The sequence below is a fragment of the Geospiza fortis genome, unplaced genomic scaffold (assembly GCF_000277835.1).
Source record: "Geospiza fortis unplaced genomic scaffold, GeoFor_1.0 scaffold41, whole genome shotgun sequence".
NCBI lineage: Eukaryota > Metazoa > Chordata > Aves > Passeriformes > Thraupidae > Geospiza > Geospiza fortis.
The window spans coordinates 3257693-3273868 of record NW_005054299.1 but is presented as its reverse complement, the minus strand read 5'-3'; the positions used below and the strand labels follow the sequence as shown (position 1 = coordinate 3273868).

Below are 16176 nucleotides of genomic sequence, written 5' to 3'. Positions count from 1 at the left end.
CCCTCTGCAGTGACACACATTGCTGCTACACCTGGAGGGGAAAAAAGGGCAGCCAAGCAGTGTACAACAGTCTAAATGACAAAGGCAGTGAGCAGCTCAATTCCTAAACTAGAGGAGGAATTAGCCTTTTCACTTCATTTGAGGAGATGCAAAAACACTGATGGGCACTTCCACAACTCAAGCAGCTAGGGGTGACAAGTGTTTTTCCTTTTTCCACTTTTTTTATCCTTTCTCCTTTAAACCAAAACACTGAGGCTATCATCTTTTTTTCTAAAACCCTCTATTTGCTTTTAGTTGCATCTGTCTTGTTTAAGGAGACAACAATACACTAAGAACCTTCAGGGAGCAAACTCTTACTTATCACAACTGATTCTATTGAGTATCATTCCAGCAGCAGGGACTTTTTCATTAAGTTTACAGAAACCTCCCAATTTATGGATGGGAACTCCTTGTCCATCATGGTGATAGCAGCATGTTCCCACCAGTCAGGAAACATCAGACTTGATTTTCCAGTCTACAGAATATTATTTCTATTTAGAAATAAAACTATTATGAAACAAAGTCCATTCTTTGTTTCTCTGCACTTTGTTTCTCTGCATCCTGCCTTAGGCCTGACAGTCCACAAGAGTCAATACCTAGGTGAAGGTTTCCTGTAGAGTTTACAAGTGTAAGTAGATGTAGCAAGGCCATGTTGTTAAATACCATTTTTGACACATCCTCCAGCTGCGCAAGCAGAAGCTGACTATCCATGCACTCATGGTCATGCCTTAAGACACTGCAGTTCAAAGAAATCAGGACACAATTCTCCACTTCATTCCAGAAAATAGGTTAAGTCACAGGTTCTAGAGGTTCTAGAGCTAATTACAGCAAGATTAAAAATCTCCTTTCAGCACTATTTAAGATAACTGGCTACTAATACAGAGCAAGAAAAAGGGACATGTCCAGATCATACAAGTAGACCTTCAACAGGTTTTCCATTAATACACACATACACATGGAATGGGTACTGCTAGCAGTACAGCTACAGATATGCAACCATGTGTCTGTGTGGCACTGGGAAATCTAACAGGAGAAAACCAAGGAGCAAGAAAAGCTGGATTGAAATAGAAGACAACTCCAGGTTATCGCAGTGATCCTCCTAACACAAGTGCTTATCACTAAGCAGCGGTGAGGACAGTTTCCTGAGAGGCTGAGAAACAAAAAGCAGTCAGTGTGACTCATCCAAACACAGCTCCATACACAAAGCAAGCTCTTCACTGATGAAAGCAGAAGCCCAGATTTCTAGCCTCAGCACCATTTCACCTGTCAGATATCACAAAATAAATATATCGGCCACTCAAATTGGTTTTGTTTCCATGCAGAAAGGTAGAAGAACTTTTTTCCTGTAACAGAAGCTGGTTAGATCTTCGAAGCAAGTTTCAAAATGCTTAATGTATTTCCTTCTCTTTAAGGATTATAAAATGTCTCAAGTACTAGGTTCAGTCTCATGGACCCTCAGCTCTCTTTCTGGAATTAAGGTTCAATCCTGGCAGTCTATATCATCAAGACATTTTTAACACAGTGGTTTGCAGCTGTATCCTAATTATAAATGTCACTTCCTCTAGTGACCAGGAATAGGACACAAGGAAATGGGATGAAGCTGCCTTACAGGAAGTACTTACACTGGGATGGTAAAACAGGGACAAAGCAGGGCCTGTTATGATAAGACAAGGGGCAATGATTTTAAACTAAACAAGGATAGATTTAGTCTAGACATAATGAAGAAATTATTTACAATGAGAGTGGTGAAGCCCTGGAAGAGGTTGCCCAGAGAGGTGATGGCTGCTCCATCCCTGGAAACACTGAAGACAGGTTGGAAGGAGCTCTGGGTACCCTCACCTGGTCCCTACTCATTGTAGGTAGGTTGGACTAGATAGGACCTCTAAAGGTCCTTCTAACCCAAACTATTCTATGAGTCTTCTGTAATTCCAAGTTTAGACTGGATCTGAGGAAAAGGTCCTCACCTGTAGGGCGATCAGTCACTAGAACAGCCTCTCTAGGGAAGTGACTACAGTACCAGCCTGATGGTGTTCAAGGAGCATCTGAATGATGCTTTAAATCAAATGATAACTAGTTTTAGGTAGTCCTGCCAGGAGCAGGGAGCTGGGCTCAGTTTTTGTTATGGGCCCCTTGCAACTTCAGAGATTCTGTGACTTAGTGAACCTACTTCAGTCCTGCTGCACATATCCACATTTTCTGTTCATCTGGTTCCTTATACACTTCTGAAATGGATGCACAATTAATGTACTGTCATCTTTGAAGATTCACAGGCCACACATCAACCCCTTCAAAGCCATACCATTACTGAAGAATGATATTTCTTTCTTTGGTAAACCTAGGTGTCCTTTTTTCTTCTGGTTTTTGAGAGCTATAAAATATTTGCAATCATGCCTTTCATGCCCTTCTTTACTTGCCCTTTACTAAACTAGTCTGAGTACTGTTCTGAACATGTAAAAAAATCCCAGACTGAAATTCATATCATCACCTCATTCCAAGATCTTCAAAGTTTGGGGAAAACCCTAACATAATAAAAATCACAAGCATGGACAATAAAACTGCCACATTGTACCCAGCTGTGGAATTGTTTTTTAAAAATCTGAATCATTTATGGCTGTCAGCCATGGTAAAAGCCATCCGCATTGCTTATCCAACATACAGGCTCAGCCAGTGTCTCCAACAGCACACATGCCCAGGTGGACAAGAAAAGGAGATCCAAAGCACTTTTTCTCAAGTGCAAACGTCTCCACCACCATAACTGCATGGAAGGGTTCAGCCTGGGCTAAGACCAGAGAGGGAGCTCTCTCCACTTCTGAAATGATGTATCACTACTCCAGAAGAAGAGCAGAACCTCAGAATGTAATCTTTGCTTCCGTTAAAAAGGGTCCAATAAAAAAGGCTTGATTACCCCAAAAGCATTTGTTCTACCAGAATTGAATGTAGAAACGGCTCCCATCAGGAAAGCAATATGTTAGCACACGTGACTAAGCCCTAGAGCATAAAATTAGTATTATTTCCTTATGATCAGATATAAATGTGAATCTGCCCAATGCCAAGACATTCCTGTTGCAACATTTCTAACCACCACAGCCATTGCCCTCAAAACACAGTAAAGCAAGAATGCAGGCTGAAAGTATCCTACACTGTATTTATAGTTATGCAACACTATTTTTCAGAGTTGCTACATATGTACTGCCCAACCACACACATGAAAACACATTCACTTTCTGGTCTAAAAGCACAGCATAATGTAACAGATTAGATCTAACCGTCAACAGTTTCTTAAAATATCTGGCACAAAGAGCTCAGCTTTCAATAACCAACACACAGAGAACAAGCTCCCCATTCACTGAAGAAAGTCAGCTGGGAGAAGGGTTTGCCCTCCTCAGCAAATATTTTATAAACAGGGAATTAATGTTGAATCTTAGGTCTGCCTTGAAGGAGCTCTTACTTTTAAGTCAAAGTTTAAACATCCACTAAAATACACATTCAAAAAGAACCAACTAAAAAATATTACTGAAAAGTGAAACAATACATACACTGCAATAATATGAACACAACAAGACCCAGGTAAATACTGCACATTATTTGTTGTTGCTGTTCTCTAAATACAACATGAAAGCTAATTAAGTATCAGGGTGTTTACAACAAGGCAAGCACAAGCCTAATGTGTGCGTTTCATGCTGCAGTAGCCACTAATATTAAAAAAGTCCAATAATTAAAACAAAACAATAAAACCATCAAAGGAGCACCAAAACACAAATATCCCAGACTGTCTAAGCCTGGGTGGCCACCCAGGGCTTTTAGGACTCATCCAGCTTGCATGCAGTTCCAGAACTATTCCCTTGCCTGGACAACACGAGCCCAAATTCCAGCAGCTAGGAGGAAAAGAAAAAAGTAAGAAAGGAAAAGAAAAAAAAAAGCCACTGACATTTCCAAGTTACTTCACGACCCACCCACAATCTTGTTCAACAGAAGAGAGCTGGGATCCCTGAGGACTCAGGACTCCCTGGCTCCACTTAGCAATGGATCCCAGAGCCTGCCTTTCTCCCAGCTTTGGGAGATGGGGTGCAGTTCCAGTCGTAAGACGAACAACTTGAGGTCCCTGAAGAGGACTGGGGCTTGTATGGTCATGCAGGCTGTCAAGAGCCATCTAAAACCACAGGAATTCTGTTCCAGCAAAAATTTATTTGCCTCGTATCAATTTATAAAATTTCAGCTCCAGAGCTCCTACTGCTTCCTCTGGGAGATCTCACCATGATATCTCACAAATACTCTAATGAATAAGACACTTAGATTAGGGACAGGGAGTTCCCATCCACTTGTCCCAACTCTTTTGCTGTCTTTCAATACTCAGCACATACCCACAGCACACCTATTAGTTCTTCTAGCTAAACAGGAAAGAAACAGTACCACCACATACAGGGCAGTTGACACCCCATGCCCTTTCACTGTTGTTTCACACCATTCCTCTGTAAAAACTTATCCAGTAATTTGACTCTCCAAATCATTTAGCTGAGAACACAAGCTTTGACGAGATTCATGGGATTAAATTATCTTCCATTTCTAAGGGCTGCCACTCTTACACATTCTTACCCTGTCCTTTTCTGTTCATTTGATACAGCTTCCATGTATAGCAGCAACTGTTTTAATTCATGTAAATCATTTAACACTGCAGTCCATTGAGCCAAAGCTTTCTATAAAATAGAAATATTATATATATATATATAATACATATATAATGATAGAGTTGGAAATATTCTAGAAGAAAGAAGCACTCGTTTATGCTACACAAGGGTTCAGCTCAATCTAAGAAACAAAGGGAACTGACAAATTTTACAACTGGAAATAGCTAAAAACACAGGACTCTTCTGACCCTTAATATCATATTTATGTTGGAGACAACACCATTGCTTCTTAGTGAAGAGGAGGTGCATCATCTTTCCAGCTGGGCAAGCCACAGGGCTGTTTCTGGTGCCAAGAGGGAAGGCTGTGTGTCAGGGCCTTTCCTGTGTGGTGTGAGTAGAGCTCATCAGCACGAGCACCGTAGCCATGACACTTCCCAGAAAAGCAAGCAATGAGTGCAATCATTTTTCTGGAAACTACATAGCCTGCCTCCAGATAAGATCTTTCCAAGACAGCAGGCATGCTCCTAAAACATGTGCTGGTAAGTACACCATAAACACAAACTGACAAAGGCTCCTAGGAAGAGACAAAGCAAGACAAAGCAGTGAGACTTCTGCTGCCTGAAAACTAAACTTTTTTCCACTCTGTTACATACCAGTGGCACTGAAGGTTTAAATTCTGACTTAAATCTCCAGATGCAAGAGACCAAACTCTGGACTTGTTTTTATCATTCCACCTTCCTATTTGCCATGTATCACTCAGTTCTCTCTTATTTACCAATCCACTCATGCAATCCAAAACATGCATCTCTCTTCTCCTCCCATCCTGCATGCTATTTTTCTGTACTTTCATAGAAAATTTGTTAAATGTCAGTACATTTTTGAGGTCCACTGGCATTTAAAAAAATCCTGTGGGTCTATCTGTGGTGTAGCAACAAGCACAGCCACACAATCAGTCACAGTCCTCGCTTCAGGCAAGCACAGTCCAGGATGTCTGGAACCAATCTGATTGTACACATTGTGCTGTTTTTTCCAGCACAGTGTGATATTCAAAATAATTATTTTGGACAATGAAGCCAAACCAACTACCATGAGCTCAAAAGTACACACAGAGACTTCTGCAGCCACAAGCTGCAGGTGTGACCAACCATGAAAAGCAAAGCAGCCTCATGTACTTGTCACATGTAAATGTTACGTCCTTAACAGCCAAAAGAGTTCCACTTCACTGAGCTTGCCACAAAACCAGGCTGGCACAGGGACGATATGTGACATCCAGCCTTAACACAGAAATTAAAAGCACAGTGTAAGGAGCAGTAACTAGCAGAAAAGACTGCAGTGACTGGTAGAAATCTGCAGCTTGTCTTAAAAGCTAGCTACACAGGAGGATGTGAAACTTTAGCTTTAAAAAAAAAAAGAAAAGCACAGCAGACTAAAAGCAAAGATTAGCTCAGGTAGGCAAGACATCTAACAAGGACTTTTTTGAGGGAAGGCAAAAAGTCTAGTATTTGTTAAAACAGATTTGCGAAAACATTTTTCCCTGTAAATATGAAACACTCAAACGCTAATTTTCCCCCTCTCCTTTATACTCATATAATTTTAAAATTCATATAGTCCTAGGAGTCTGTACTTCTTTATGCTTTTAAAGAACTTCTGCTTAAAATGTCTTCACCTACACTCATAGAAAAACAAAGAAAGGGAAAGGCTGGGAACAGTGAAGAAGAAATATTTCCTCAAAAGACAAACAAAAAACCAGCTACAAGAAATACTGAAGAAAAGAGTATGGCAGCAAAATATCAGGGAAAATAAATATTCACTTAGTTAAAAGAGGGTAAGTTTGAGGCCGAATTTTCCCAGACCATCCAGAAAAGAGGCCTGGGAGCCATAGGCTCTAATTTTCCACCTGCAAACACATTCATTCCCACACTTCACAGGTGCAGCCATCCCATTCCAAACACTGTTTCCTTTCACAGGAAAGCTGTACAGCATGTTCTTCTGGGGAAATGCAGAGCTGACAGCTGAACTTGGGGCAGAAGCCCAGTGCAGCACACTGCAGGTGCTGGAACATGTCCCTCCCTGCAGAGCTGTGCATGCCAGACCTACCATGCAGAGCTCCACAGGGACCCAGCTCCATGGGGGCACCCATACTGGGAACTGCTATCACTTCCCAGAATTATTTCCCACTCTGCAATAGCACAAAAGCCACTGGATACTACTGAGTACAGAGCACCTAGTAAGATACTGAAAACTTCTTCCAGGAAAGAAAAAAGCAAACCAGGGCAAAGCACACCTTTATTCCTTCACAGGAGGCACAGCAGTATCATGTGCTAAGAAAGAGATACTGTGGGGAGTAAAATGTGACTTCAGTTTTCCCTTAGAACTGTGGGAAGGGGAGAAAAGAAAAAGGTCCTGGATTGTCTGATAATTGTGCAGAAAGCAGCATCGCACCCACATTTTCAGAAAGCCACAAGAGTGTGTGGGTTCTCTGTTTTTGGAACAAGAGCACAGTGAAAGCAAGCTTGTTTACTTTAGACACTGTACAAAGACTTTTTTTAAAAATAAATGCTTGAAAGGATGCCTCCTCTCTGAGGAGCTAGCAGAAAATAAAAGGCAGATTTATATGTCTAATCTATGCAAATATCTACTCTACAGGGCATCACAAAGACTGCTTTATATCAGACAGTATGCAGATCCCAGGTGCTTTAAATATGCCAAAAGCACAGGCAGCATCTCCATCTGCAATGGCTGCTCACTGAGAACAGCTGGATGACTAAAAAGAGGTTGTCTAAGTAGCCTTCCATGAAAAATGCTTTTTGCTAATGTGCCAATCCCCATACTCCCACCCAAATTACTCCTGCTATAACTGCCATTGAGTCTGAAGAGGGTTTTTTTGTTGTTGTTGTTTGCTTGTTTTGGGTTTTTTATTCTGTTTATCACAAATTCTTCTAGAAATTTTCAAATTGTAGAAATAATAACATGGTGAAAACTCCTACTGACAACTTAAGGAATTGTCGTGGAGTTTTAATTAATCTGTAAAAATGGAAAACATCAGTGGGACTGGGGACCAGTAGAATACCATGACCAGTGGGCAGGGAGATTTTGGAATCACTGAGATGTCGGAAGAGACAGGATTAAGAACAGGGAATATATACAGAAGGGAGCCTCAATTCAAGAGAAAAGAAACAGAGTAGAAATAGTAGAGAAATAAGTGGTCTAGAAGGTAGCAAAGAGCTTTCCCTAGGAGAAGGCTTAATGCCAAGAGTACAATGCTCTGAAAGTAAGGCAATATTTAGCAATATTATAGCAATATTTATGTCGTGGCCACTACCAGAAACAAAAAACAGGTACTCTACAACTGGTGTCTGCTTTCTGTATGTTTCTCTGGGACATCCTTGGGAAGCATCCACCACAGGTCAGGAAACATGACTGCCCTGAGTAGCCCCAGCATTTGCATTCAAAACCACAAACTGAACAAGGCTGACAATGTCCTGCAGGTGCTTCTTACCCTGTCCCAATGATTAACTTCATCCAAAGAGAAAAACCTCTACACCACTAACATTTTCATCTTCAAGCATCAGTCTTGTATCAAAGAAGGAAAGAACTGCAAGCCAGAGTCAGATGTGACCTACTAAAACAATTAATGGGCTCCCCAGAGTCCTCTTCACTTCATCCTTTCTTGCAGGTCTCAGAGGTTGGCTTCTAAGAGCTTAAAAGCTAAATAAACTGCTCTGGCAGTCTTGTCTTTTCATTTTCTTTACCACAGGCTCTCATGTTATCAGAAACACCTCTTACAAATTAACTACAGGCATCTATCCCACATGAAGACATGGCAGTATTTGTGTTTATATGGCAGGTGCCTGCAGCTCTACAGGTCCTAAATAACCAGTTGCATGGCCAGCCCAGGTAGCACACTCACCCACTCAGCATCAATCCACAATTTGAAATTATGGGGTCACTTGGGCACAAACTGAAATACATGGCACGCCTTCTAACCACAAACCCCCTTCTTTACTGCAAAGGTGACTGAAAAGATTTCCCAGAGTAAGTGTGGAATCTCTCCTTCCATTAATATAGTCCATGGTCCTAGAGCAATCTCCTCTAGTTGACCTTGTTCTGAGCAGACAATCTCCTATCTCCAGAGATACCTTCCAACCTCAACCATTCTGCAACTGCTGCTTGCATTTGACTTCAGTAAATCACCTGCCCTTCCCACACTGTGACTCCCTGTGAGGGACAGCACTGACTCCTCACGACACCGCTGTTCCACTCCTCTCCCAGCATGGCACATGTGGACAGGTTTCCATCAAGTCTGTCCAGCACTGGGACACAGTTCTTGGAGCAGTGTTACTCATCCTTACTTCTGCCTCCACACTTGGCTTGTCAATACAGGAAGTTACCAGAGAAACCATGAAGAGCTCCTGACCACTACCAACACCTGCAGGCAGCTAAAATCCATGGGCCTGGAGGCATAATTAGCATTTTCTACTTCCAGCAGTAATGATAAGATGTAAAGGAGTTATAATTTTATAAATACTGTAGTATTGGTACCAGCATTCTTCCTGTTGGTCCCAACCACCAAACAACAGCCAAACACAAAATGGTTCACATACTGTTTTGAATTGTTCACATATTTTTGAAAGAAAGATCTTTCAGATGATTTTTCAAATAAAATTATTAAGGAACACTACCTCAGAGCCAGTACCAACACCCTAAGTAATGCTCCTCTCAAGAAACAGAGCCTAAAAACTTGCATCATTTTCCCTTTTTGCAATGACAGTATGTGAAACATAGGAGGTTGCAGCCACTGGAAACAGGAAGGAATATTCAATTTGGCGACAAATTTCTCAAAGCCAGCTATCAAGTCTATAATCCTACAGATCAGAGGCAGAGTAAACCAGCTCAGGAAACCAACTCCCTAGTGTTTGAATACTTGTGCATTATGTCAGTGTTTGCTGAAGCATTCTCAGAAGACTTCATCATCTTCAGAGAATATTAATCAACCCTGGAAACCCTGGAGTCTACAATTAACTAAAAGCTTGCTGCTGAGAGATGGGTTTCACCTTCAGCTCCAAACACAGCCAGGCAAGCTCAAGGCTGGAGTTGTTTCCACTTGGAGAAGGTTACAAAGGTGACAGGTCCACTGCTGGCAGTATGGTCACCACCTCTGCATCTTTGGCCTTTGGTGGTGGTTGTGTTTTGGGGTTGGGTTTGTTTGTGGTGGCTCTGCAGCCTCCCAGAAGGGGATGAAGTGTCTCATCACAAGTTCTGCATTTCAGACAGATTTGTCATTTGTACCTAAATATAAATCAAAAACACAGGCACTGAGTGGGCGAGTCCAGTGCCTACCTCAACATCACATGTAATCATATCATGATCAAGTCTAATCCTAGAAGCAGACACCAACAAAATAAAAGCAAATGTTGAATTCATTTACCAAGAGCCAAAAAAAACCCCTATAAGCCCACATCCATCTGTGCATCTAATCAGGTTTTAAACTAAGCCTTTCTCTGCCAGTTGTTTAAGAAGAATCCTCCAGGTCCCCTCCGTTGCCTCAAACATGAATCTACCTATTGCTGAAGGTTTGCTGCCATCACACCATCTACAGTGCAGCAATTCCACTCCATGAAACAAACAAACAAATCTTAACAGGCTATTCTATATCTGAAATCCTCTAGTAAACTGCTACACACCTTTAAAGAAACATAAAAGGCACTTATAAGACTCTACAGCTTATGCTATCAATCACTTCAGAAAGAAAAACAATTCAGCAGCCACTCCAATTGAGAGTGCTGTGAAGTTCAATTGTCACTGAAATGCTTTGTTATTACCAGCCTAGGCAGAATGAGCAAATATACCTCTGCAGGTGAGCTATGAATGAGCAATCAGCACTGCAGGCTGCAGCTTGAAGAGATAATAGCATCCAAGCAGCTACAGTGCTTCCTTGCACACAACCAGGCCAAGACTGGGCTGACAAATTGAGCAACACAACATTTCAGACATTCCGTCTGCACGTTAAAATAATTCTGAAGGAAGAGGTACTGAGGCTTCCCTCTCCCAGTACCCACAAAGCAGGAACACACAGATTCAGACAAGAATCAGTGTTTGGTCTGTTCTCAGAGAAACTGAAGTTTTATGATGCTTTTATCCCACTCTTTGGCAAGAATTCAGCACACACAGTAGTCAAGGGATGGTTTGACAGCTGCCACTTCAAGACACAACTTTTTCACATCCTAACAACACCAATTCCCCAGTTCAGTCAAATAAAGATCCTTTAAAATATGCAATCTGCAATATAAAAAATTGCTTCATATCTTGGATGCCTTCTAGAATTAAGGCCATTCTTTCTTCACTATTTACATATCTTTTCCTAGCTATTATGACCATGTGGCGAATTCCAGGGTTTCAGCAATAGCAGGTTTTTTTCAGTGGCAAGGCCTCTGCCACCCTGAAGCCTTCATCCACTTATTCCAGGCTTTACCTTCAGTTGTGTTGATACAACTTTGCTCAGACTAGATAAATGAAATAATTTTGGTTAAAAAGAATACAATTCCACCCCTTTTTAGGTGCGGTGGGCTTTTTTCTCCTCACTCTCTTTTTTGTATTATTAAATTTCAATACAGCACAGATGTGCAAAAACCACCCAGTGATGTGGTTTACAAAAATAGCCCCTCAAAACAGTTGTATTGTTACAACTGCAGCGCAGGGCTCTGAATAAAAGAGTAATTCCCACTGAAGTTGTTTGCAAAGGTACGCCCTGATCATAATTAAAGGACTAATGCCCTCTTAACAGTTGTAATCTTTTTGTGAAGCATAAGGGAAAATCAAGAGTGGGATGAGCAAAACCTGAAAAAAAAATGCCAAAGTTCACTTTCACCAAAGCACACGTAGGCTTAAGAATAATAAACTAAAACTCTATACAGAATTTCTTTGTGGCTTCCTTTTCACCAGTAGAAAGTTACAAAAGAAAATCCATGGTCACCATGGTCCTTTATAAAATTTACGTCACATTTTTAGTCATATAACTATAATTCCCATTTTTTCCCCTGCAGTTGGTCATTGCACAATCTTTCAGTGAGACACCTTTTTTTTTTTCTTCTGCCCAAGCAGATATAATCAAGTGGTGACTTCTCCTACTTTTTTCCCATTTGGGCAATCATCAGAAAAGGAAATAAGCAGATGATACCTGAGCAAATACTGAATGATAGAAACAGAGCAAGTGTTTCTCTCAGATGCCCTGTCACAGTCCCATTCTCTCCCAGCTCTATCCCAATACTGTGAACAGAGGGAAGCACATACCTTGTCACCTCCTGCTGCAGTCGGGAAACACTGGGCACATAGAACATCACCCCAAAGAAAAGCAAAGGCTCATTGGCAAATTTGTCCAGCTGCTTCTTCAGAGGCTTTTCCAGTTCAACCCAGCGGTCTTGCTGGTTCTTGCTGAGAAACCAAAGGCCGAAGTAGTGAGTCTAGACAGAGAAACACATGAGTGTCAGTTTACCTTTGCCAGCTACATCACTCACACAATGTCACAAATGCAAATAAGAACAGATGGCACTGTGTACATTTTTCCATATGCAAAACATGAGTAATTTCTTTTTTACTGCCTTTTTTTGTGGGACACTTTGAAGACAATGACAAATTAATATTGCAATATACAGTGCTCTATCTGCCTTCTACCATCTCTCCTAAATGCATATTGAAGAGCTTTACATGACATTGTGGCATAGGTGACATAAATGATTCACAGAAAGTGTCTGAGTGTTTTCTTAAGGGACACCTGTGCTTTGTGAACAGACAGCAAACACTAAGCCTGAATTAAAGTGCAAAGGCTTCATGAGACTTTGAATCAGGCCCACTGCACACAGAGGACAAGGGCTCTTCCAACTAGGAAAAAAAAAAGAATGCTCCAACTAAGAAAAAGAAAAAAGAATGCAAACTCACATGCATATGTCAAAATATATCTACCAATACCATTTACCCGACACAGAATTGTTCACTCTTCTTTTTTTTAAGACATTCACAAGGTTTTATGATGGACAAGTATACAGTTAGAATGTGCACATCACACACAAGTTGTTTGCTTGAGGCTCTACAGAAATACCAGGTTGGAAACCTCAGCTGTTTCCTGCCCAGTGCAAATCTCAATGGCTGTAGCAGCTCCTGTATGAGCCACGTGGGACTGCTGCTGGTGAAGAGGAATTAACACAGAACAGAACTCAGAACTACAGCTACAAAGTGGCAATAAAGCAGCTGAAGGAATAGCCAATCCATCATGAAGAATTTTATTGAAAAGCTCTTAAATATCAAGTCCTATGACTGCAGATCTGAAGAAAAAGTGAAAAACATTGTAGCAGACAAATTGCAGATGTTAAACTTTGCAAAATCCACCATGAACAGGCTGTTTCATGCTGGTATGGATGTTTCTATAAAACCCATTGCACACACCATGACTTAGCACACAACACAAGGACAAGTAATACAATACCAAAAATTTTAAATGTTTACAAATGGCAACAAACCAGTAGGGAAGCACTGCTCCAACTACTTTATAGCTGAAGGCATGCAAGAGACAATGATGCAAGACTCTGAATGGGAGCACAGGTGTACTTACTTTAAGGTCTCATTACATACATATTTTCAACTTTGGACAACATCCAGACTAGCATTTAACTAAGGTGATAACTAATTGAACTTGATTCCTCATTTAAGCCTGACAAACAGCTTGAGCACTGCTCAGTCTGGTACAGTGAAGCAAACTTGTTCTTTTGTAGCATTTCCTCCTAGAAATTAAAGGTATCTTCAATAAATCAGTCAAACAATCAATCAATCTATCTAGGGCACAAATTAATCAAGAAGTCAGCATCTCCCACAGGATAAACTTCAAACAAAACTAACCTCACAAATGTTCCCTGATATATTTCTACTCTCCCTTTGTAGTCACCAGTGGATAAAAAGTTCTTTCTGATGAGTTCACCATGGTAGTAATTAGATTAAAATGAAGGTGGGAGGGACAGTGGAGGCAGCAAAGAAAAGGAATTAATGTGAAGGCAGAAAAAAGCAGTGATTTTACCACCTCTAAAGGGAAACCCTTTAACACATTTGAAAATCACTGCAGGGCAGCTCATCCTCAGCAAGAAACAGTGTGGAGATGCAAAAACAGAGTTTCCATATTACTTGAAAAAGTAAACATTCACAACATCTAGAACCCCAATTTTGAAGTGTGAAGTATCTGTAAAACATCTACCAAAGAAGAAGATTTGGACTCTGAAGCCTGGAAGAGTTATTCAAGGAATTCAGGGATTGCAATTAAACAGCTCGAATGAGCACAGTCCCTCCCCTTTGAGTGGGGGCTGGGAGACAGCACAAGTTTAGATTTGCTACAGTAGAAAGGTTCTTCAAGTACCAAATCTAGAAGCAATTCCAAGGAACAAGAAGTAAATTAAATACAGTGTTGGAGCTTCTAGATTACAGCAGGTACTGCGGAGCAAACATAGCAGCATGAATTTTGCACAACTAGAAGACAACAGTTTTCCTGGAAAGCAGCCTGGAGAGGATCAAGCTAAAGCACAGGAACTGATAGCAGAGCAGAGTCCATGTCACAAATTCATGCACTTTGCAGAGACAATACACAGTTATTTGAAAATCAGGTCCCTGTTGCCAGCAACTTCACTTCTTGAAAATGTAATGTGTTTTTTAAGAACCTACAGTGGAGGACTCCTGTAGCCACTACTGTACACACCTGAAGAGACCCTCCCCCCTACGAGTATCAGTGATCCCCAAAGGGAACCCAAAAAGGAACAGAAGAACGTGGGACTGGAAACGGCTGGACCACCAAGTTCAGCATGCTACGAGAAGGCATTTGCCTCTCCAGCAGGTGACTCATGCCATGCTGTCCAGTCCACAAAGCACCCCAAAAATTAGTTGAGGATATAAAAAATTGGGATCTTCTATCTATAAGCAGCTGATTAAAAACTAGGTTGATTCCAAAAGCTGGTCTGTTTGTCCATCTGCACTTGGATTTCCATGGAATCAATATCTATACCTACAGATGTCAGGCTCTGAAGTAACACATATTGCCCTTGAGGTTTTAAAATTCGTCTCACCTACCCCACATGACTTCATAGGTGGTACAAGGAAATTGGTTCACACTCCTCCAGGAGCTGCAGTCCTCTGCTAAAGCAGCAAACAAGAACCAGAGCACTTGGGTGCCAGAATGAAAAGGTGATTCTCAAAATACAGTGAGTCCCAACACCAGACATACAAAAACTGCACTGGGAAGTCTTAAAATAGGTGACATTATAGCTGCCAGTTCAGAAGCAACATGAATTGTTTTGGACTTGGCCTTAGCTATCCTCCCAAGTCCAGAACTACCCCTGCATTTACATTGGGCCAAACAAGTAGAATGGTCACCCTCAGGAGATGACAGAAAATCACTAAACCACCAAATGTCATTCTAAAAGATTCATCAAGCCCAGCTCAGTGTTTGTTAAAGCATCTGGTTAGTCGGCCAACTAAATATTTATTCTTGAGAAAGAGACGAACTTCCAGTTTCTCCAGGCAAAAAAAGTTAAGCCATGCTACCCCAGCACACTTGAACAGAGGGGAAGGTGCCATTTACAGCAGCCATTTATTCATAGAAGGTCTTTTGTCCAAGCACTGCCTGAACCCCATCTTGGTCTTGCTGGCAACACGAGTCAAATCAAGCCATGTTTGGGGGCAACCTGGCTGCAAAACCCCAGGTTTCAGTTGTGCCCTAAAAGAAAGGAGCACCTTCTGGGCCACTAAAGTAAAGGTCAGAACGGCAGCAAAAGGCCAGCTCTGCACAGTGGACAGCACTTGCCTGTGGTGCTCAGTTCACCAATGTCCTGCTTTGGTTGGGGGCCTATAGGATGACAGTAATGGACATACCATTGTGAAATTTGGCTCACAAGAATAATTTTGGTTGGAAACAACCTTCTTGCCCTCTCCCCCACTCACAATACATCAGAGCACACCACCTTTAAACATTTTAACATTTTAGAAAGTGAATTAAAAAGAACAAAAAGGATAAGGAAACATGAAGACTCCCAACATATTTGTACAGATTACTCTGCTACTTCAAGTCTGGAAGTGGAATGGAAAAATGCCATTATATTGAGGAAAAATCCTTTCCATAAACTGTGCACATACATACAAGATTATAAAATGACATTTTGGACCTTTTCTTTCCTCTGCCTTCCTCCCCTCTTCTTGTCTTCACCTTTTACATAATGCTGGAATGAGAGCTCACTTAATTGGAACTGGTAACTGTTTAAGTAGAAGACCTGATGCTTTGTCAAGAGCTTTGCTGAAAAGGATAAAACCAGATTTTACAGTAGTTACATGGCTCCACTTTCTGCTGACCTATTCCTGAACCCTGAGTCAGTCAGGCAGGGAGTTGCATTCCCCAGAGATCAAATAGAAATATGCATAATCCACCAGATACTGTTTTTCAGTCATGTGTGGTATGATCGACAGTCCCTCACAACAAGGCATAATC

At 41.2% G+C, this 16176-nt stretch overlaps 1 protein-coding gene across 1 annotated transcript in view; it reads right to left on the bottom strand.

Moving 5' to 3' along the window:
• PTPN14 (protein tyrosine phosphatase non-receptor type 14) overlaps positions 1 to 16176 on the bottom strand; it is a 107656-nt gene that overhangs the window by 49616 nt on the left and 41864 nt on the right. Inside the window, 1 exon segment of the mRNA XM_005416158.2 lies at positions 11955 to 12124. Coding sequence (XP_005416215.2) covers positions 11955 to 12124 — 170 coding nt within the window.